General features: G+C 46.0%; 1 protein-coding gene across 1 annotated transcript in view; it reads left to right on the top strand.

Moving 5' to 3' along the window:
* The window catches only part of TPO (thyroid peroxidase), a 127,596-nt gene that overhangs the window by 46,173 nt on the left and 58,626 nt on the right, over positions 1-22,797 (top strand). The window contains exon 6 of the mRNA XM_075269599.1: positions 3,790-4,302. Coding sequence (XP_075125700.1) covers positions 3,790-4,302 — 513 coding nt within the window. The remainder of the gene's footprint in view (positions 1-3,789; positions 4,303-22,797) is intronic.

The following is a 22,797-nucleotide window of genomic DNA, read 5'->3' on the forward strand; positions in this document are numbered from 1 at the left end:
CAGTCTCCCAGGGATTCGGCACTTTAGTACGTTAATGAGATGAGTGAATAAGGGGTCTATGGAGATGATGTTATCATCATTACTGAGTTTTATGTTCCTCCCGACTATTTAAAACGCTTCTTTAAAACCACCACCCAACATCAAGGCCCACATTACATTTCCATCCAAATTTAATGAACTTGTCATAAATGTCACAGAAAACTTTCCCTCTTGTTAAAGATATTCTGTTCTGCATAGAAATATTACTTAATGGAAACAGAAAAGAGTACAGACAAAATATTATAGCACTTAAAGGGGTTTTCTGGTCTGTGGAGTGTTTTGATGCCCATGACCTATTGTCAGATTGGGTCATCGGCATCGGATGAGTGGAGGTTTGACATTTGGACTCTGTACCGATCAACTGTTATAGGAAGCCTCCGGTGCTTTGGAACAGTTGAACGTCAGGTCTGTGTCGGACTTCTACAGATCTCATATTGAGGATATGGTTCACAGACCAGAAAACCTCTATAACTAATGTAAAGGTATGTTCTTAATCCTGGGTTATCCAGGATTAGATGGGACTGAACTTCAGCATGACCATGTGTCCAATGGATGTGATGTCACTTCGTGAAATAAAGTGGCCATGTTTACTAGTACTGGATAACCCCTTTAACTAGAGCTCCGGGTGCTGAAGATTTAGTTGGGCCCTTGATCTAGTCACCGATAATAGTGGTAGCTTTCTGTTGATCCAGGGCTTTTATACTGACTGCCAGATTTGGAGTTGGGAAAGAATTTTTTCCCCTAAAATGGGGCAATTGGCATGAGCCTCATGGGGTTTTTTGCCTTCCCCTGGATCAACACTGTAGGGATTGTAGGGTTATAGGTTGAACTTGATGGACTCATGTCTTTATCCAACCTCATCAACTATGTAACTATATATGGAATCTGTATGCATTATGAAAGGTATTCAATTCTTTTGCCATTGGGTGTGTAACTAGGGGCCAGGGGTTGTACAGGGGTCTCAGAGCCTGAGGGTAGACTAAATGGTTCGACATCCCCATAGATAATGGCCAGCACTATAACCGGTATGTGATGGTGATGGCAGAGGGTCTAAGAAAGGTTGTTATTCTTCTGTGTGTCTTTAAACCCATTTGCACAGAGATTCTTAGAGAATATGTACCGATTTTTTTTGTTTAAAAGCGGTCACCTATTCTAGAGCATCATCATTTGACCAGAGTGGAGAATGGATCCAAAAATGTATCTCACATTGGAGGATATACCTTGTCTTGCATTACACATAACCCATGCCAAGAATGCAATGTAATGATTCATTTACTCTGAGATGATGCTGCAGGGAAATTTAACACTTACTGCCAGGTTTACCAATAGATTACAGATGACCACTGGGGTGTCCACAAGGGGAACACGTTGTGCTCAAGTTACAAATAACGCGAATGGGTCGTCTTAATCAGAGAACCCCTTTGATGTGTAAATGTCATGTATATCTCATTACGCTCTAATTTTATGCTCTTTTTTTTTTTTTTTGCAAATGTACGTGATTACAATCCATTAACCCCATTCCATCATGTCAGGTATTTAAATATGGCCGCCGCTCAAGAAACTGTTGTTGTAGATAGTCTGCAAAGAAATAGCATATATGATGTTCTTTATGAATCCTAGCAATCATTGGATTTAATGGATTTTGCTTCTTAGGAAGAGAGAAAAGTGTTGCCTGGAGAAATTTTCTCTCTGTTGGTTTTATACTGATTACAGACTATGTGCTCCGCATGGATCCATAGGTAACTACTTTTTGAGGAGACGTACTCTTCGTCTTTCAGGTCCCCATGCAGACCCGAACGATGGAGAGTTGAATGCTACTGTGAACCTAGCAATACCATCTGTTTCTGGCTCTGTGCACTGTATAGTACATGGACTAGACATGCCCTCCAACATGGACAAACCCTTATTAAACCCCATTTACTTGCATTGCACTGTACCATTTTTCATGCAGTATACATACAGTCCTATGAAAAAGTTTGGGCACCCCTATTAATCTTAATCATTTTTTGTTCTAAATATTTTGGTGTTTGCAACAGCCATTTCAGTTTGATATATCTAATAACTGATGGACACAGTAATATTTCAGGATTGAAATGAGGTTTATTGTACTAACAGAAAATATGCAATATGCATTAAACCAAAATTTGACCGGTGCGAAAGTATGGGCACCCTTATCATTTTATTGATTTGAATTCCCCTAACTACTTTTTACTGACTTACTGAAGCACAAAATTGGTTTTGTAACCTCAGTTTTGTAACCTCATTTGACCTTCATAACCAGATGTATCCAATCATAAGAAAAGGTATTTAAGGTGGCCAATTGCAAGTTGATCTCCTATTTGAATCTCCTCTGAAGAGTGGCATCATGGGCTACTCAAAACAACTCTCAAATGATCTGAAAACAAAGATTATTCAACATAGTTGTTCAGGGGAAGCATACAAAAAGTTGTCTCAGAGATTTAACCTGTCAGTTTCCACTGTGAGGAACATAGTAAGGAAATGGAAGACCACAGGGACAGTTCTTGTTAAGCCCAGAAGTGGCAGGCCAAGAAAAATATCAGAAAGGCAGAGAAGAAGAATGGTGAAAACAGTCAAGGACAATCCACAGACCACCTCCAAAGAGCTGCAGCATCATCTTGCTGCAGATGGTGTCACTGTGCATCGGTCAACTATACAGCGCACTTTGCACAAATAGAAGCTGTATGGGAGAGTGATGAGAAAGAAGCCGTTTCTGCACGTACGCCACAAATAGAGTTGCCTGAGGTATGAAAAAGCACATTTGGACAAGGCAGCTTCATTTTGGAAACAAAAATTGAGTTGTTTGGTTATAAAAAAAAAGGCGTTATGCATGGCGTCCAAAAAGAAACAGCATTCCAAGAAAAACACATGCTACCCACTGTAAAATTTGGTGGAGGTTCCATCATGCTTTGGGGCTGTGTGGCCAATGCCGGCATTGGGAATCTTGTTAAAGTTGAGGGTCGCATGGATTCCACTCAGTATCAGCAGATTCTTGAGAATAATGTTCAAGAATCAGTGACGAAGTTGAAGTTACGCCGGGGATGGATATTTCAGCAAGACAATGATCCAAAACACCGCTCCAAATCCTCAGGCATTCATGCAGAGGAACAATTACAATGTTCTGGAATGGCCATCCCAGTCCCCAGACCTGAATATCATTGAACATCTGTGGGATGATTTGAAGCGGGCTGTCCATGCTCGGCGACCATCTAACTTAACTGAACTTGAATTGTTTGTCCAAAATACCTTTATCCAGGATCCAGGAACTGATTAAAAGCTACAGGAAGCGACTAGAGGCTGTTATCTTTGCAAAAGGAGGATCTACTAAATATTAATGTCACTTTTCTGTTGAGGTGCCCATACTTTTGCACCGGTCAAATTTTGGTTTAATGCATATTGCACATTTTCTGTTAGTACAATAAACCTCATTTCAATCCTGAAATATTACTGTGTCCATCAGTTATTAGATATATCAAACTGAAATGGCTGTTGCAAATACCAAAATATTTAGAACTAAAAATGATTAAGATTAATAGGGGTGCCCAAACTTTTTCATAGGACTGTATATATATATATATATATATATATATATATATATATATATATACATTTTTTTTATTTGTGTCAATATTCTTAATTAATATTTAACTAAAGGCATTTCTGTCAAACATACATGTATGTAAATTGCATCGTAACACACGTTTCATGTTCCCCTGTTTTATTTTTTCGCAGATATCTACAAACGACTCCTTATCCCAAAGTGGCTGTATACCATTTTATCGCTCTATAGCAGCCTGTGGCACTGGAGATCAGAGTGCACTGTTTGGATTTCCCTCTATTACTAGCCCAAGAGAACAAATAAATGGTTTGACATCATTTATTGATGCATCCGCAGTCTATGGCAGCACAGCAGCTGTTGAAAATAAACTGAGGAATCGTTCCAGTGAGGAAGGTCTTCTAAAAGTGAATGCTCTATATTCTGATCACGGACGAGAGTACATGCCTTTTGTAGATGACACGCCATCACCCTGTATACAAGATACTAATGCAGCCAATGATGACAGAATCGAATGTTTCTTTGCTGGAGAATCCAGGTCAAATGAGGTCATAACCCTAGCGGCAATACATATATTGTGGGTGAGAGAACATAACCGTATGGCCAAAGCGTTGAAGAAACTCAACCCCCACTGGAGTTCTGAAACAACATACCAAGAAACTCGGAAGATTGTTGGAGCCCTTCATCAGGTTTGCGTATACTTCATCTTATATGTCTATTTTAAGGGATATTCTTTATCATTCCATTACATGAAGGTTCACCAGATTTTCTACACATTTCTTCTAGAGATGAGCGAACAGTGTTCTATCGAACACATGTTCGATCGGATATCAGGGTGTTCGCCATGTTCGAATCGAATCGAACACCACGTGGTAAAGTGCGCCAAAATTCGATTCCCCTCCCACCTTCCCTGGCGCCTTTTTTGCACCAATAACAGCGCAGGGGAGGTGGGACAGGAACTACGACACTGGGGGCATTGAAAAAAATTGGAAAAAGTCATTGGCTGCCGAAATCAGGTGACCTCCATTTTAGACGAATAGTGGATTTCAAATCCGGGTCATATGAGAATGTGAACTTTGTGACTATGAGACAGGGATAGCTGTACAGGCAGGGATAGCTAGGGATAACCTTTATTTAGGGGGGAATGTTATTAAAAATAACTTTTTGGGGCTCTATCGGGTGTGTAATTGTGATTTTTGTGAGATAAACTTTTTCCCATAGGGATGCATTGGCCAGCGCTGATTGGCCGAATTCCGTACTCTGGCCAATCAGTGCTGGCCAATGCATTCTATTAGCTTGATGAAGCAGAGTGTGCACAAGGGTTCAAGCGCACCCTCGGCTCTGATGTAGCAGAGCCGAGGCTGCACAAGGGTTCAAGCGCACCCTCGGCTCTGATGTAGGAGAGCCGAGGGTGCACTTGAACCCTTGTGCACCCTCAGCTCTGCTACATCAGAGCCGAGGGTGCGCTTGAACCCTTGTGCACACTCTGCTTCATCAAGCTAATAGAATGCATTGGCCAGCGCTGATTGGCCAATGTATTCTATTAGCCTGATGAAGTAGAGCTGAATGTGTGTGCTAAGCACACACATTCAGCTCTACTTCATCGGGCTAATAGAATGCATTGGCCAGCGCTGATTGGCCAGAGTACGGAACTCGACCAATCAGCGCTGGCTCTGCTGGAGGAGGCGGAGTCTAAGATCGCTCCACACCAGTCTCCATTCAGGTCCGACCTTAGACTCCGCCTCCTCCGGCAGAGCCAGCGCTGATTGGCCGAAGGCTGGCCAATGCATTCCTATGCGAATGCAGAGACTTAGCAGTGCTGAGTCAGTTTTGCTCAACTACACATCTGATGCACACTCGGCACTGCTACATCAGATGTAGCAATCTGATGTAGCAGAGCCGAGGGTGCACTAGAACCCCTGTGCAAACTCAGTTCACGCTAATAGAATGCATTGGCCAGCGCTGATTGGCCAATGCATTCTATTAGCCCGATGAAGTAGAGCTGAATGTGTGTGCTAAGCACACACATTCAGCACTGCTTCATCAAGCCAATACAATGCATTAGCCAGTGCTGATTGGCCAGAGTACGGAATTCGGCCAATAAGCGCTGGCTCTGCTGGAGGAGGCGGAGTCTAAGGTCGGACCTGAATGGAGACTGGTGTGGAGCGATCTTAGACTCCGCCTCCTCCAGCAGAGCCAGCGCTGATTGGTCGAGTTCCGTACTCTGGCCAATCAGCGCTGGCCAATGCATTCTATTAGCCCGATGAAGTAGAGCTGAATGTGTGTGCTTAGCACACACATTCAGCTCTACTTCATCAGGCTAATAGAATACATTGGCCAATCAGCGCTGGCCAATGCATTCTATTAGCTTGATGAAGCAGAGTGTGCACAAGGGTTCAAGCGCACCCTCGGCTCTGATGTAGCAGAGCTGAGGGTGCACAAGGGTTCAAGTGCACCCTCGGCTCTCCTACATCAGAGCCGAGGGTGCGCTTGAACCCTTGTGCACACTCTGCTTCATCAAGCTAATAGAATGCATTGGCCAGCACTGATTGGCCAGAGTACGGAATTCGGCCAATCAGCGCTGGCCAATGCATTCTATTAGCCCGATGAAGTAGAGCTGAATGTGTGTGCTAAGCACACACATTCAGCACTGCTTCATCACGCCAATACAATGCATTAGCCAGTGCTGATTGGCCAGAGTACGGAATTCGGCCAATCAGCGCTGGCTCTGCTGGAGGAGGCGGAGTCTAAGATCGCTCCACACCAGTCTCCATTCAGGTCCGACCTTAGACTCCGCCTCCTCCAGCAGAGCCAGCGCTGATTGGTCGAGTTCCGTACTCTGGCCAATCAGCGCTGGCCAATGCATTCTATTAGCCCGATGAAGTAGAGCTGAATGTGTGTGCTTAGCACACACATTCAGCTCTACTTCATCGGGCTAATAGAATGCATTGGCCAGCGCTGATTGGCCGAATTCCGTACTCTGGCCAATCAGCACTGGCTAATGCATTGTATTGGCTTGATGAAGCAGTGCTGAATGTGTGTGCTTAGCACACACATTCAGCTCTACTTCATCGGGCTAATAGAATGCATTGGCCAATCAGCGCTGGCCAATGCATTCTATTAGCGTGAACTGAGTTTGCACAGGGGTTCTAGTGCACCCTCGGCTCTGCTACATCAGATTGCTACATCTGATGTAGCAGTGCCGAGTGTGCATCAGATGTGTAGTTGAGCAAAACTGACTCAGCACTGCTAAGTCTGCATTCGCATAGGAATGCATTGGCCAGCCTTCGGCCAATCAGCGCTGGCTCTGCCGGAGGAGGCGGAGTCTAAGGTCGGACCTGAATGGAGACTGGTGTGGAGCGACCTTAGACTCCGCCTCCTCCAGCAGAGCCAGCGCTGATTGGCCGAATTCCGTACTCTGGCCAATCAGCACTGGCTAATGCATTGTATTGGCTTGATGAAGCAGTGCTGAATGTGTGTGCTTAGCACACACATTCAGCTCTACTTCATCGGGCTAATAGAATGCATTGGCCAATCAGCGCTGGCCAATGCATTCTATTAGCGTGAACTGAGTTTGCACAGGGGTTCTAGTGCACCCTCGGCTCTGCTACATCAGATTGCTACATCTGATGTAGCAGTGCCGAGTGTGCATCAGATGTGTAGTTGAGCAAAACTGACTCAGCACTGCTAAGTCTGCATTCGCATAGGAATGCATTGGCCAGCCTTCGGCCAATCAGCGCTGGCTCTGCCGGAGGAGGCGGAGTCTAAGGTCGGACCTGAATGGAGACTGGTGTGGAGCGACCTTAGACTCCGCCTCCTCCAGCAGAGCCAGCGCTGATTGGCCGAATTCCGTACTCTGGCCAATCAGCACTGGCTAATGCATTGTATTGGCTTGATGAAGCAGTGCTGAATGTGTGTGCTTAGCACACACATTCAGCTCTACTTCATCGGGCTAATAGAATGCATTGGCCAATCAGCGCTGGCCAATGCATTCTATTAGCGTGAACTGAGTTTGCACAGGGGTTCTAGTGCACCCTCGGCTCTGCTACATCAGATTGCTACATCTGATGTAGCAGTGCCGAGTGTGCATCAGATGTGTAGTTGAGCAAAACTGACTCAGCACTGCTAAGTCTGCATTCGCATAGGAATGCATTGGCCAGCCTTCGGCCAATCAGCGCTGGCTCTGCCGGAGGAGGCGGAGTCTAAGGTCGGACCTGAATGGAGACTGGTGTGGAGCGACCTTAGACTCCGCCTCCTCCAGCAGAGCCAGCGCTGATTGGCCGAATTCCGTACTCTGGCCAATCAGCACTGGCTAATGCATTGTATTGGCTTGATGAAGCAGTGCTGAATGTGTGTGCTTAGCACACACATTCAGCTCTACTTCATCGGGCTAATAGAATGCATTGGCCAATCAGCGCTGGCCAATGCATTCTATTAGCGTGAACTGAGTTTGCACAGGGGTTCTAGTGCACCCTCGGCTCTGCTACATCAGATTGCTACATCTGATGTAGCAGTGCCGAGTGTGCATCAGATGTGTAGTTGAGCAAAACTGACTCAGCACTGCTAAGTCTGCATTCGCATAGGAATGCATTGGCCAGCCTTCGGCCAATCAGCGCTGGCTCTGCCGGAGGAGGCGGAGTCTAAGGTCGGACCTGAATGGAGACTGGTGTGGAGCGACCTTAGACTCCGCCTCCTCCAGCAGAGCCAGCGCTGATTGGCCGAATTCCGTACTCTGGCCAATCAGCACTGGCTAATGCATTGTATTGGCTTGATGAAGCAGTGCTGAATGTGTGTGCTTAGCACACACATTCAGCTCTACTTCATCGGGCTAATAGAATGCATTGGCCAGCGCTGATTGGCCGAATTCCGTACTCTGGCCAATCAGCACTGGCTAATGCATTGTATTGGCTTGATGAAGCAGTGCTGAATGTGTGTGCTTAGCACACACATTCAGCTCTACTTCATCGGGCTAATAGAATGCATTGGCCAATCAGCGCTGGCCAATGCATTCTATTAGCGTGAACTGAGTTTGCACAGGGGTTCTAGTGCACCCTCGGCTCTGCTACATCAGATTGCTACATCTGATGTAGCAGTGCCGAGTGTGCATCAGATGTGTAGTTGAGCAAAACTGACTCAGCACTGCTAAGTCTGCATTCGCATAGGAATGCATTGGCCAGCCTTCGGCCAATCAGCGCTGGCTCTGCCGGAGGAGGCGGAGTCTAAGGTCGGACCTGAATGGAGACTGGTGTGGAGCTATCTTAGACTCCGCCTCCTCCAGCAGAGCCAGCGCTGATTGGTCGAGTTCCGTACTCTGGCCAATCAGCACTGGCCAATGCATTTCTATGGGGAAAAGTTAGCTTGCGAAAATCGCAAACTGACAGGGATTTCCATGAAATAAAGTGACTTTTATGCCCCCAGACATGCTTCCCCTGCTGTCCCAGTGTCATTCCAGGGTGTTGGTATCATTTCCTGGGGTGTCATAGTGGACTTGGTGACCCTCCAGACACGAATTTGGGTTTCCCCCTTAACGAGTTTATGTTCCCCATAGACTATAATGGGGTTCGAAACCCATTCGAACACTCGAACAGTGAGCGGCTGTTCGAATCGAATTTCGAACCTCGAACATTTTAGTGTTCGCTCATCTCTAATTTCTTCCAATACAAATTCTATACATTATCAGAACATGCTAGGAAAATGCTTGTCAGGGCGGGTTCACATCTGCGCCTGGTCTCCGCTTTACTCAATCCGGTGGGTTTTCGTCTTCTGCCCCGAGAAACTGGACAGGAGACGGAAACCTGGCAATCAGTTTTCAAACCCCTTCACTTGAAAGGGTTTGCAAAGTGACAGCCCATGTGTGTCTTCTGCCTGTCCACGGCAAAACGTTTTTTTTAGCCGAGCACAAAGTCGGACATGCAGGACTTTGTCTGTTAAAAAAAAAAATGGTTTCAGGCAGAAGACACTCACAAGCGGTCATTTTACAAGCCCATTCAAATGACTTAGTTTGAAAACTGACCGCCAGGTTTCCGTCTCCTGTCCAGTTTCTCGAGGCAGAAGACGGAAACCTGCCCGATTGCGCAAATTGGATACCGGGTGCAGGTGTAAACCCGCCCTCAGGCTGCAATTCAGTGATGTAACTGTATGGGTCATAGTAGTCACAGCAGTTACTAGGCCTAGAAGTCAGGGAGCCCCACAGGTTAGTCTCCCTATACTAAATATGATTAAACTTTTTGGATCCTCTCCATTTCAATTGAACACCACCAGACTGTGCATTGTAAATGTATTACCCCTGCCCTCTGGCGCCCTGGAGTGAGACACATGAAGATTTATGATACGAGACTCGTATATAGGCTTTCTATCTCAGAAAGGAGGAAAATAACCCTTTAGTGGCAAAATGGTAGTTAGGCAGCAGTATATAGTAAAGGATTTTTTGGGGGAGACTGTGACACAAAAGGGGAAGAGATTATTATGTAGGGGACACCAACATGGAATGGGAATGAGAAGCTCGTGTGCACAGACTATGGTCTTGGCCCAGACAGGGAAGTAAATGGAAATGCTGCTATAATATTCAGATGGGACGTAGCAGACAGTTGTGAAGAGAAGTTGCACAGGGGAGCCCAAGCTGAGCTTTAGCACCAGGACCTTTAAAGGGGCTATCTGGGTTCTGTATAAACTGTATAGATTTCAGTGGGGAATACCTACAGTTTGAAGGGGAGTGTGCAATGTGGCTTATGGTATGTAAACAATACCAAGAGCCGCACTGCCTGGGTATCGGTGATCTATGGGGGTCCCAGGTATAGGGTGCCTGCAGATCCAATCTTGATGGCCTATCCATCAAGGTTAGATCTGGATAGCCCCTTTAATTATGCTCCTGCTGCAACTCCCATCACAACCACTGGGTGGCTACATACACAGGGCAGCTTGAGCATGCCACAGAATTTTCCTAAAAAAAAGGGCACTGACATGTCAGGTGATGATAATTCCCTTGCAGACACGACATTTCTCTGCCCACTTTGCCCATAAGAACAGGACCAGAAATACAAAGCAGCCATTGTTACTGGAATCCTGATGATGTTGCAGTGGGTAGGATTATGATATTTGCCACATGGGGGCAACGTGGTGGCTCAGTGGTTAGCACTGCAGTCTTAGAATGCTGGAGTCCTGGGTTTAAATCCTGCCTGGAACAACATCTTCAAGGACTTTGTAAGTTCTCCCCATGTTTGCATGGATTTCCTCCCATTTTACAAAGACATACTGATAGGAAAAACTAAAAAAAAAAGTACATTGTGATCCCTGTATGGGGCTCACAATCTACATAAAAAAAAAATAGATATCTTTGCCACATTTAGTCAAATAGGTTGTCTGCTACTGGAAATCATTTTTCAAGAGGACCTTTTACCACCTACACCAGCTCTATAGCCAACTCATTGTGAGCTTCAATAGGTGTGCGTCCCTTCATGGATTCTGGTGCAACTGGATTTTTTCTTCACCCCTCCCCCAACATTCCTGAGCGATCAATGAATTTTAATGTCAGCATTGTTATGCTCTCTAAGGTCAGGTGGGTGGTCCTGGGCTGGAGCAGGTAGTCTGGTACAACCCATCTGGTGTCAGAGAGCATAATTATGTTGAAATTAACAGAAATGGTTGCTTGGACATGTTAGGGACTAGGCAAAAAGTTGCAAATGTGCCAGGATCATTGGAGCTGCAGCTATTGAAGGATGCAAGGAGTTGTAGTTGGTGGAGATGGTGAAAGTGCCCCTTTAAGTGACATAGCTCCTGTCTTACTTACCCTTTGAGGCAATTTCCAGCTAGAGTTCTTCTGATACTATTTCTCTGACTGGAGTCTATGACTTTTGCCGCATCTCTACTTCACTACATCTCGGGCCTTCAGTGCACCTGCTCCAGTTTCATAAAAACTTCATAAATAGTGTTAGTTGGAAAAATCCACTGCAGCTTTTGTTGCAGGTGTTTGAGCCTAAGCCAGTGGTGGATCCGTCAGGAAGGAGAATTATGTCCGTCCTTTATAATTTAGGCTTTAGCTGTAATATTGTCTCAAAAACTGGCACAAAAAAATCCAGTATTTTCCAAAAACTGTGTGAACAACCCTAAGAATATTTATTAAAGGGGTTATCTGGTTTCTAACATTGATAGGCTATCGTAGGATAGGCTATCAATATTAGATCTGTGAGGGTCTGACACCTAGGACCCTCGCAGGTCACCAATACTGAGACAGTGTTGTTTACATATCACTTATTTACGGTACAAACTTTAGAAATGAGTGTAGATAATGCAGTGTGAACCCCACAAACACTATCATTATACTCGGGTGGAGGGTCTTTTCAGACCCCTGAGTGTAATGATCGGAGGCCCAAGGGAGGTGAATGAAAACATAAAAAACACTGTTACTTACCTCTCCTTTGGGCCTACTTGTGTGACATCCCAGACATCACGTGGACCCGGGGCTTGCGTCCTTATGCATCGTGACGCAAGCCCCGGCTCAAGTAACGTCTAGTCCATCATTGAAGATGGCCAACATCATCGAGGAGTGGGGGAGCCCAGGAGAGGTAAGTAAGAGGTACGGAGAGGACAGGTAAGTAACATTGGTTTTTATGTTATCTTCCCTGGGTCTCTGATTATTATACTCTGGGGTCAAAATTTCGCCACAGGGTCCCACCATTCCTAGTTATGCCATTGTAATACATACAATGCTGTGAGCCACGCTGCTAAAACCTGAGAGACAACCACAAGTTGATGACTTGATTAAATATAAGGGTGGATTTCCACATTGCGGTGCAGGCGCAGCCTCATACTGCTAGAACCATTCCCACATGCTGTGGCCAAGGTTTTCACGTAGATTGTTAAATGGTCACGCCACAGTTTTGTCGTCAATAATACAGTTTTACTATGCGGCCATTAACATGATTGCCGCTGTGTGAGAAACTAGAACAATAGAAAATGACTTATTACGTATATCAAAGAAGGCTGTACTCCATGACTTCTTTCAGACTATAATATTCTATAACATATATCTGTCTCTGCATTCATGTCAGACAATACGGGAAGTGCGGAACCCCTTAAGGCAGTCCCCAGGGAAGTTCTTAAAAATGAAAGATAAATAGCTTCAATATGTATAGAAATATAGATCCATAAAGATAATTCAACAAGCCATTGTCAGCAATGGAGTATCTATAATGGGTAATATTGTTAGACTTCAGAGAAGCTTCCAAGGCCTCTCCAAGCTCTTATTGAGCTCACTATGACGACTTCCTATCAAGAAGAGAAAAGAGAAGAGGACCATTAGTGAGAGGGCTCCAAATGGAAGACTTTAATTCATCGGATAGTTGTAATAAAATAATAGTTTATTGGAGTATTACAGATTCTATATGTGACATGTGATAACCTCATCAGAGAGGATCTCATTGACTGAGGAAGGTGTGATCATGCAGAAACGCGTTACATGTGAGATCTGTAATAATACAATAAAGGGATTATTTGATGGGATGAAGTCTTCCATCTGGAGCAGACCCAGTAATGGTCCATTTCTTTATTCTCACCTATTTATCACTAACCCTTGGAAGACTATGTGCTAGGAACACCGGTTTTAGATGTAGCAGAGTGACATGCAGTACATAGTGACCATAGTTGTTGATCAGTTCAGCAATTGTTTTCTACGATCTGCCGGATTCACCTACTTTTTCCTATATTGCCCAATGTAACAATTAGAGATGAGCGAACAGCAATCAAGTACATGGTCGATCAGATATCAGGCTGTTCAAGTCAACACCAGGTGGCAAACTCTCTAAAAATTCGATTCCCCTCCCACCTTCCCTGGTGCTTTTTTTGCACCAATAACTGCGCAGGGGAGGTGGGACAGGAACTACAACAACGGAGGCATCGAAAAAAAGTCGGAAAAAGTAATTGGCTGGCTAATTCAGGTGACCTCCAATTTATACGAATAGTGGATTTAATATCCGGTTCATATGAGAATGTGAACTATGTGACTGAGACAGGACAGATCTACAGGCAGGGTTAGCTAGGGATTACCTTTATTTAGGTGGGAATGTTACTCACACAGCTCTTTGGGGCTCTATCTAGTCAGGATCCCTGTCAGCTTGCGATATGCGCGAGCTGACTTTTTCCAATAGGAATGCATTGACCAGCGTTGATTGGCCGGATGCCATACAGAGTACAACATTCGGCCAATCAATGCTGGTTCTGCCGGAGACTCGTCTGTGAGGAGGCGGAGTCTAAGATCGGACCAGAATGGAGACTGCTGTGGACCAATCTTAGACTCCGCCTCTTCCGGCAGAACCAGCGTTGATTGTCCGAATGCTGTACTCTGTATGGCATTCGTCCAATCAACACTGGTCAATGCATTCCTATGCCGAGATGTAGCAGTGCTGGCTGTGCGCTCAGCACTTCTACACCGGAGATGAAGCAGAGCTGAGTGTGCGCTGAACCCTGCTGCACACTCAGCCCTGCTGAGATGCAGCAAAGCTGAGTGTGCAGCAGGGATCAGCGCACACTCAGCTCTGCTACATCTCTGATGCAGCAGAGCTGAGTGTGCAGAAGGGTCCAGCGCATCTCTGATGCAGCACATCTGAGTGTGCAGCAGGGTTCAGTGCATCTCTGATGCAGCAGAACTGAGTGTGCAGCAGGGTTCAGCGCACACTCAGCTCTGTTACATCTCTGATGTGGCAAAGCTGAGTGTGCAGCAGCGTTCAGCGCATTTCTGATGCAGCAGAGCTGAGTGTGCAGCAGGGTTCACATCTCCGGTGTAGCAGTGCTGGCCGTGCGCTCAGCTCGACTGCATCTCCAGTGTAGTCGAGCTGAGTGCACAGCCAGAACTGCTACATTTCGGCATAGGAATGCATTGACCAGCGTTGATTGGCCGAATGCCATACAGAAAACAGAATTTGGCCAATCAACGCTGGTTCTGCTGGAGGAGGCGGAGTCTAAGATCGGTGCACAGCAGTCTCCATTCTGGTCTGATTTTAGACTCCGCCTCCTCACAGACAAGCCTCCGACAGAACCAGTGTTGATTGGTCGAATGCTGTACTCTGTATGGCATTCGGCCAATCAACGCTGGTCAATGCATTCCTATGGGAAAAAGTCAGCTCCCGCATATCGCAAGCTGACAGGGATCCTGACATAATACAGTGACTTGGGCATGTTAGATGCCCCCAGGCATGCTTCCCCCTCTGTCCCAGTTGCATTCCAGGGTGTTGGCATCATTTCCTGGAGTGTCATCGTGGACTTGGTGACCCTCCTGAGTCGAATAGTAGTTTCCTCCTAAACGAGTATTTATTCCCCATAGACTATAATGGGGTTCGATGTTCGATCGAACAGTCGAGTACCGAGCAGCTACTCGAATCGAACTTTGAACATTTCACTGTTCGCTCATCTCTAGTAACAATCACTTCTATTTTTTAGCCTATTTGCAATCTGATTTCATCTGTCAAGGAGTGTCATAGTCTCACAGCTCTTACAGTAAAGAACCCCCTTCTGTGTTGGCGAAGAAACCTTCTTATCTCTAGATGAGGAAGGTGTTCTCATGTTATAGATACAGTTCTGAGTATAAATTGATCATGGGGCAATCTCTGTCAAAGTTTACAGGTCACCCCTTACCCAACCTTTTTTCCACATAAAATAATCCTCATTTTGATCATGTCCGGTACATTATTTATGTTACAATAATGCTGTTTTTGCATTAAATGTGAAATTCTTAATGTATGTTTTGATAAAATTACTTTCCTTGCATAAAAGCGATGTAGAATCAGCAGGTGATACATTTCATTAACACGACTCCCACAGATAAAAAGAGAAATGTTACTTTCTGATTACCTCTAGTGTACCTGGAGCGCCGCAAAGCTGCGACACGGAAATCTATGTTACTTACTGCCATAGTCTAGCTTTTTTATGCAATGATAAAGATTTTTACGTATTTGGTACTGAGGGTTTTACTTCAGCTCTGCCTATTGCATTCAAGGACGAGTTGTTCAGATTTGGACACCTCCATTTATACTGAAGGGTTCAAAGAAAGTTTTGGGTCTGGGCCTCAAAGAAAATTGGTGAGCTAGTTTAGGGATTCAAGATACCTGCTTAGGTAGAATTAATAGTATAAGGTCTCATGTGATGTGATGTGGAAACATTTAACCTAGGTTGGTTAACCCCTTTAGCCACGGCCATTTTTTGTGTAATATCCTCTTACTGTGACATCACTGTCTTTTATCTTCTTTCTGTGACATCACTGTGTGTATTATCTCTGTACTGTGACATCACTGTGTGTATTATCCCTGTATTGTGACATCACTGTGTTTTATCCTCTTACTGTGACATCACTGTGTGTATTATCATCTTACTGTGACACCATACCTCCCAACTTTTGAAGAACTGAAAGAGGGACAAAATGTGTGGCGCGCGTAACGCGCCGCGGCAAATTTAGCCCCGCCCACTTTTGTGTTGACTCCGCCCACTCGTTAATTTTTCATGTGCCCGCACACAGTATAATCCTCCTACAGTCACCCGTAAATTATATGTCCCCCCTCTATCTCTCCCCCAGTTTCATATACACCCTTCATCTGCCCCCAGTTTCATGTCCCTCTTCCATCTCTGCCCCCAGATTCATGTCCCTCCATCTCTGCCCCCAGATTCATGTCCTCTCCATCTCTGCCCCCAGATTCATGTCCTCTCCATCTCTGCCCCCAGATTCATGTCCCCCATCTCTGCCCCCAGATTCATGTCCCTCCATCTCTGCCCCCAGATTCATGTCCTCTCCATCTCTGCCCCCAGATTCATGTCCTCTCCATCTCTGCCCCCAGATTCATGTCCCCCATCTCTGCCCCCAGATTCATGTCCCCACATCTCTGCCCCCAGATTCATGTCCCCCATCTCTGCCCCCAGATTCATGTCCCCACATCTCTGCCCCCAGATTCCTGTCCCTCCATCTCTGCCCCAGATTCATGTCCCTCCATCTCTGCCCCCCGATTCATGTCCCCCATCTCTGCCCCCAGATTCATGTCCCCACATCTCTGCCCCCAGTTTCATGTCCTCTCCATCTCTGCCCCCAGATTCATGTCCCCCATCTCTGCCCCCAGATTCATGTCCCCCATCTCTGCCCCTAGATTCATGTCCCCACATCTCTGCCCCCAGTTTCATGTCCACTCCATCTCTGCCCCCAGATTCATGTCCCTCCATCTCTGCCCCCAGATTCATGTCCCCACATCTCTGCCCCCAGATTCATGTCCCTCCATCTCTGCCCCCAGATTCATGTCCTCGCCATCTCTGCCCCCAGATTCATGTCCCCCATCTCTGCCCCCAGATTCATGTCCCCACATCTCTGCCCCCAGTTTCATGTCCACTCCATCTCTGCCCCCAGATTCATGTCCCTCCATCTCTGCCCCCAGATTCATGTCCCCACATCTCTGCCCCCAGTTTCATGTCCTCTCCATCTCTGCCCCCAGATTCATGTCCCCCATCTCTGCCCCCAGATTCATGTCCCCACATCTCTGCCCCCAGATTCATGTCCCCCATCTCTGCCCCCAGATTCATGTCCCCACATCTCTGCCCCCAGATTCCTGTCCCTCCATATCTGCCCCAGATTCATGTCCCTCCATCTCTGCCCCCCGATTCATGTCCCCCATCTCTGCCCCCAGATTCATGTCCCCACATCTCTGCCCCCAGTTTCATGTCCTCTCCATCTCTGCCCCCAGATTCATGTCCCCCATCTCTGCCCCCAGATTCATGTCCCCCCATCTCTGCCCCTAGATTCATGTCCCCACATCTCTGCCCCCAGTTTCATGTCCACTCCATCTCTGCCCCCAGATTCATGTCCCTCCATCTCTGCCCCCAGATTCATGTCCCCACATCTCTGCCCCCAGATTCATGTCCCTCCATCTCTGCCCCCAGATTCATGTCCTCGCCATCTCTGCCCCCAGATTCATGTCCCCCATCTCTGCCCCCAGATTCATGTCCCCACATCTCTGCCCCCAGTTTCATGTCCACTCCATCTCTGCCCCCAGATTCATGTCCCTCCATCTCTGCCCCCAGATTCATGTCCCCACATCTCTGCCCCCAGTTTCATGTCCACTCCATCTCTGCCCCCAGATTCATGTCCCTCCATATCTGCCCCCAGATACATGTCCCCACATCTCTGCCCCCAGATTCATGTCCCACATCTCTGCCCCCAGATTCCTGTCCCTCCATCTCTGCCCCCAGATTCATGTCCCCCATCTCTGCCCCCAGATTCATGTCCCTCCATCTCTGCCCCCAGATTCATGTCCTCTCCATCTCTGCCCCCAGATTCATGTCCCCACATCTCTGCCCCCAGTGTCATGCCGTCCTCTCCATCTCTGCCCCCAGTGTCATGCCGTCCTCTCCTTCATCTGCCCCCAGATTCACGTTCCACCTCCACATTAAACTTACCTTCTCCTCCGCTCCCTCGCCGCTCTCTGCGCGCCTCTCTCGCTGACACATGCGGCTGAAGGAAGGAGCTGATACAGGTCAGCTCCTCGCTTCGCCGCTGCCTGCCTCTCTCCCTGACACATGCGGCTGAAGCTGCTCGCGTGCTCGCTTCGCCGCTGCGTCTCTCTCGCTGACACATGCGGCTGAAGCGAGGAGCTGACTTGTGTCAGCTCCTCGCTTCGCCGCTGCCGCCGGCTCCTGGCTTGTACATCGCGTCTACAAGCCAGGAGCTGGCGGCAATGGCGAAGCGAGGAGCTAACACAGGTCAGCTCCTCGCTTCAGCTGCATGTGTCAGCGAGAGAGAGACGCAGCGGCGAAGCGAGCACGCGAGCAGCTTCAGCCGCATGTGGCAGGGAGAGAGGCGGGCAGCGGCGAAGCGAGGAGCTGACCTGTGTCAGCTACTTGCTTCAGCCGCATATGTGTTCAACTCAGATCTGCGACCTCTGGACGCAGATCTGAGTTGAAATCAGGACATACCTCCCTCCAACCGGGACCGCGGGACATGTCACCCAAATCGTGACTGTCCCGCGGAAATCGGGACGGTTGGGAGGTATGTGACACCACTGTGTTTTATCCTCATACTGTAACATCACTGTGTGAATTATCCCTGTACTGTGACATCACTGTGTGTATTATCCCTGTACTGTGACATCACTGTGTGTATTATCTCTGTACTGTGACATCACTGTGTGCATTATCCCTGTACTGTGACATCACTGTGTGTATTATCCCTGTACTGTGACATCACTGTTTGTATTATCTCTGTACTGTGACATCACTGTGTGTATTATCTCTGTACTGTGACATCACTGTGTGTATTATCTCTGTACTGTGACATCACTGTGTGTATTATCTCTGTACTGTGACATCACTGTGTGTATTATCTCTGTACTGTGACATCACTGTGTGTATTATCTCTGTACTGTGACATCACTGTGTGTATTATCTCTGTACTGCGACATCACTATGTGCATTATCCCTGTACTGTGACATCACTGTGTATTGTCCCTGTACTGTGACATCACTGTGTGTATTATCCCTGTACTGTGACATCACTGTGTGTATTATCTCTGTACTCTGACATCACTGTGTGTATTATCTCTGTACTGTGACATCACTATGTGCATTATCCCTGTACTGTGACATCACTGTGTATTATCCCTGTACTGTGACATCACTGTGTGTATTATCCCTGTACTGTGACATCACTGTGTGTATTATCTCTGTACTGTGACATCACTGTGTGTATTATCCCTGTACTGTGACATCACTATGTGTATTATCCTCTTACTGTGACATCACTGTGTCTATTATCCTCTTACTGTGACATCGTTGTGTGTATTATCCTCTTACTGTGACATCACTGCGTGTATTATCCTCTTACTGTGACATCACTGCGTGTATTATCCTCTTACTGTGACATCACTGTTTGTATTATCCTCTTACTGTGACATCACTGTGTGTATTATCCTCTTACTGTGACATCACTGTGTGCAGTATCCTTATACTCTGCAATAACTGCGTGCATTATCCCTGAAGTGTGGCATCTTTGTGTAAATTGCTCCACTATTATGACATCACTGTGTGCGTTATTCTACTATTGTGACATCACTGTGTGCATTATCCCACTATTGTGACATCACTTTGTGAATTTTTTTCTGTGCATTATGAAACCAAATAATCATATGTTTTAATGATCTTGCTACTGGTTGACTGTGGCCCCATTCTAGTCGATGCCCTTCTAAGAGGCTCCTTTTCCACCCCTTCATACAATGCTCTTGGATAACCTTTTTCTGATAGATTCTGTTTAATACAGCGCTGAATACGACTAAGGGTGTAGCCATAAAGAAATCTACCACTGTCACTACTGACTCAGTTCTCCGCATTGAGTTTGCTGAATTATTAATCTTGTGCGAGGCGATCTGGTACCAGATTAAAGGACTCATTGTAGGACGGCATTAGGTTTTAAGGCTTCCTATTTAAAATAAAATATTAGAATTATTTTCCTTTTAAACAAAGGCTCAGCAGGATGCCGTGCTTGTAAATTTTGTAAGCGAAGCTCTCAGATTCTGAAAGAGATTTTTTTTTCCCTTTTGTATGAGGAAGAACATTTTTTCTGGTATGCTTTGCCAATGAAAAGAATATTATATGAAAGGGAATAAAGTATGGAAGCTTGAGGACATAATGAAGAAAGCTGCAAGACAGTATATTTGTCTGAGTATAAGACTTTTCTTCATCATAAGCATTAGATAAAACAAACTCCTCTGCCAATAACAATGACACTCAAAATATATAGCCTTACAGTCTGGTCGGAAGAGGAAAACTCCTATCTTCTGTATAGATTACCCAATGAGAAGCTTTGGCTTTGATGTAGTCTCAGTTCCAAACATAACGTGAGATATTTATACTGTACATTAGTGTCTGGTGGTTCTCGGGCCCCCTGTGTATGGCCCCTATTGTTTGGAGCTACAAGAACTTTGTAGCAATGCTGAAATATGGCGCAAGGTGGTTCAATAATATAACTGGCAACGGAGACTTGGAATTTTGTTACTGGGTCAATGCCAAGTATTACTCTCAAGGGCATAACTAGAGCGTGCTGGGCCCCATGCCACACTTTTTAATGGGATCTTAGACTTCTAAATCAGACAAAAACAGGCACTAACCTAATTCTCTTTAATCCAAGCTACTTGGAACACCAGGCCCCTGCATTTAAAGAGGACCTTTCACCACCTCCACCAACTCTAAGGGCTAGTTCACACGGGGACATGGACGCTGATTTTGACAGCAGATTTTGCGGCCAAATCAGCGTCCATACAATGTCCACACTATGTGAACTGCCCCCGCCGCGACCATCGCGGTCGCGGCTTTCACCTCCGCTGTCGGCTCAAATGAATGAGCCGACATGGAGGGCGCTGCGGCTGGGCGGAAGCCGCGGCTCATCGCGAGCGGCTTCCGCCCGAAAGATAGGTCATGTCGCTTCTTTTTCTGCTAGCGAGCTAGCAGAAAAAAAAAAGCAAGCAGTTCACATAGGGATACATTGTATGGACGCTGATTTGGCCGCGAAATCCGCTGTCAAAATCAGCGTCCATGTCCCCGTGTGAACTAGCCCTAAGGGTCAGTGCACACAGTTTTTGGTGCTGATTTTGATGCTGAATCCATCTCAAAATCAGCCTACAAAAAAAGCCTCCCAATAAAACTCTATTGTGAGGCTTTATTTGGAGGCTGATTTTGAGGCGGATTCAGCGTCAAAATCAGCACCAAAAACTCTGTGTGCACTGACCCTAAGGGTCCGTTCATACAGTTTTTTAGTGAGGATTTTGGCGCTGAATCCATGTCAGAATCCACATGGAAAAAACGCCTCCCCATAGAGTTCTATGCGTTCCGTTAGCTTTTTTTGCTGATAGCAGAAAGTTAAAAAAAGGCTTCCTTCAGGCGGATTCCGCCTATAAAAACTAAAACAGTCAATAGGAAGGGTAAAATCCATGTGGAATTGGCAAAAACAGCATGGAAAAAACACTAGAGATTTTTTTTTCAAGGTCCATACACTGTGCTGGAGGAAAAGACAATTTCCTAATTTCTGAAGTGGATTTTTTCCACGCCAAAATTCTTACCTAAAAAACTCATTGTGAATGGACCCTAACAGTTTGCATTTCTCAATACGTAACACTCCAATTCCGATGCATCTGTAATTTGTTTCTTTAGTCCCCACCATTCCAGAGCCATTGGTACTCTGCTTTAAGTATATCACTGTCCAAGAGAACTTGCAGAACTTCATACAGAGAGAAGTAAATGTGCTAATAAGAATAGAATGCCCTGTAATATGTCTAAAAAATGCTTACTAACAAATATATAGGGGCAACACGGTCGCTCAGTGGTTAGCACTGCAGCCTTGCAGTGCTGGAGGCCTGGGTTTGAATCCTGCCAAGGACAACATCTGCAAGGAGTTTGTATGTGCTCACTGTGTTTCCGTGGATTTCCTCCCAAATTCCAAAGAAAAAATGTACATTGTGAGGCCTATATGGGACTAACAATCTACAAAAAAAAATAAACTGCTGCCATTCCCTTAATGTGCTGATGCTGCTGTAATCACCGAATTATAATTCTAGCAATTAATCTCTGGATTAGCCTACACTGTCTACCAATAAGTATTTGGACAAATGAAGATATCTGCGGTCGTGATGTACGTCACGCCTTCCGCCGTTAAATAGGAAACAGCATTGGCATTAGTGCATTGCCATTAGTCGCGTGTAAAATGCCACGAAGTGCAGAGTTGTCCGATTTCGAGAAAAGGGTGATTGTGGGGAACCACAGAAATGGTCGATCCTTAAGGGACATAGCAAGCAAACTGACTTATCCAAAATTGACAGTGGCCTATGTGATTACGAAGTGGAAAGTGGAAGGTGAACAGTGATTGTCAGAATGTGCTCCGCATCATCAGACCCCCGAAACTGGGAGATAGAGACTGACGAGTGCTGGTCAGAGAAACCGCACCCAACCGATGGCTCACATACACCAGGAGTTTCACCAGGTATCCGGGAGTATTGTGTCGATCAGTACCATCCGTAAGGAAGCATCTGCTGGGGTCTACCAACTATTGTATAGGAATAAATGTGTTTTTCTATTCTACCACCGGTGTCCCAATACTTATTGCTAGACAGTGTATAATCCAGGCAACACTGTGCTGCCCTTCCCTTCATGTGCTGATGCTGCTGTCATCACAGGAT

The sequence above is a fragment of the Leptodactylus fuscus genome, chromosome 3 (assembly GCF_031893055.1).
Source record: "Leptodactylus fuscus isolate aLepFus1 chromosome 3, aLepFus1.hap2, whole genome shotgun sequence".
In the NCBI taxonomy this organism is placed as follows: domain Eukaryota; kingdom Metazoa; phylum Chordata; class Amphibia; order Anura; family Leptodactylidae; genus Leptodactylus; species Leptodactylus fuscus.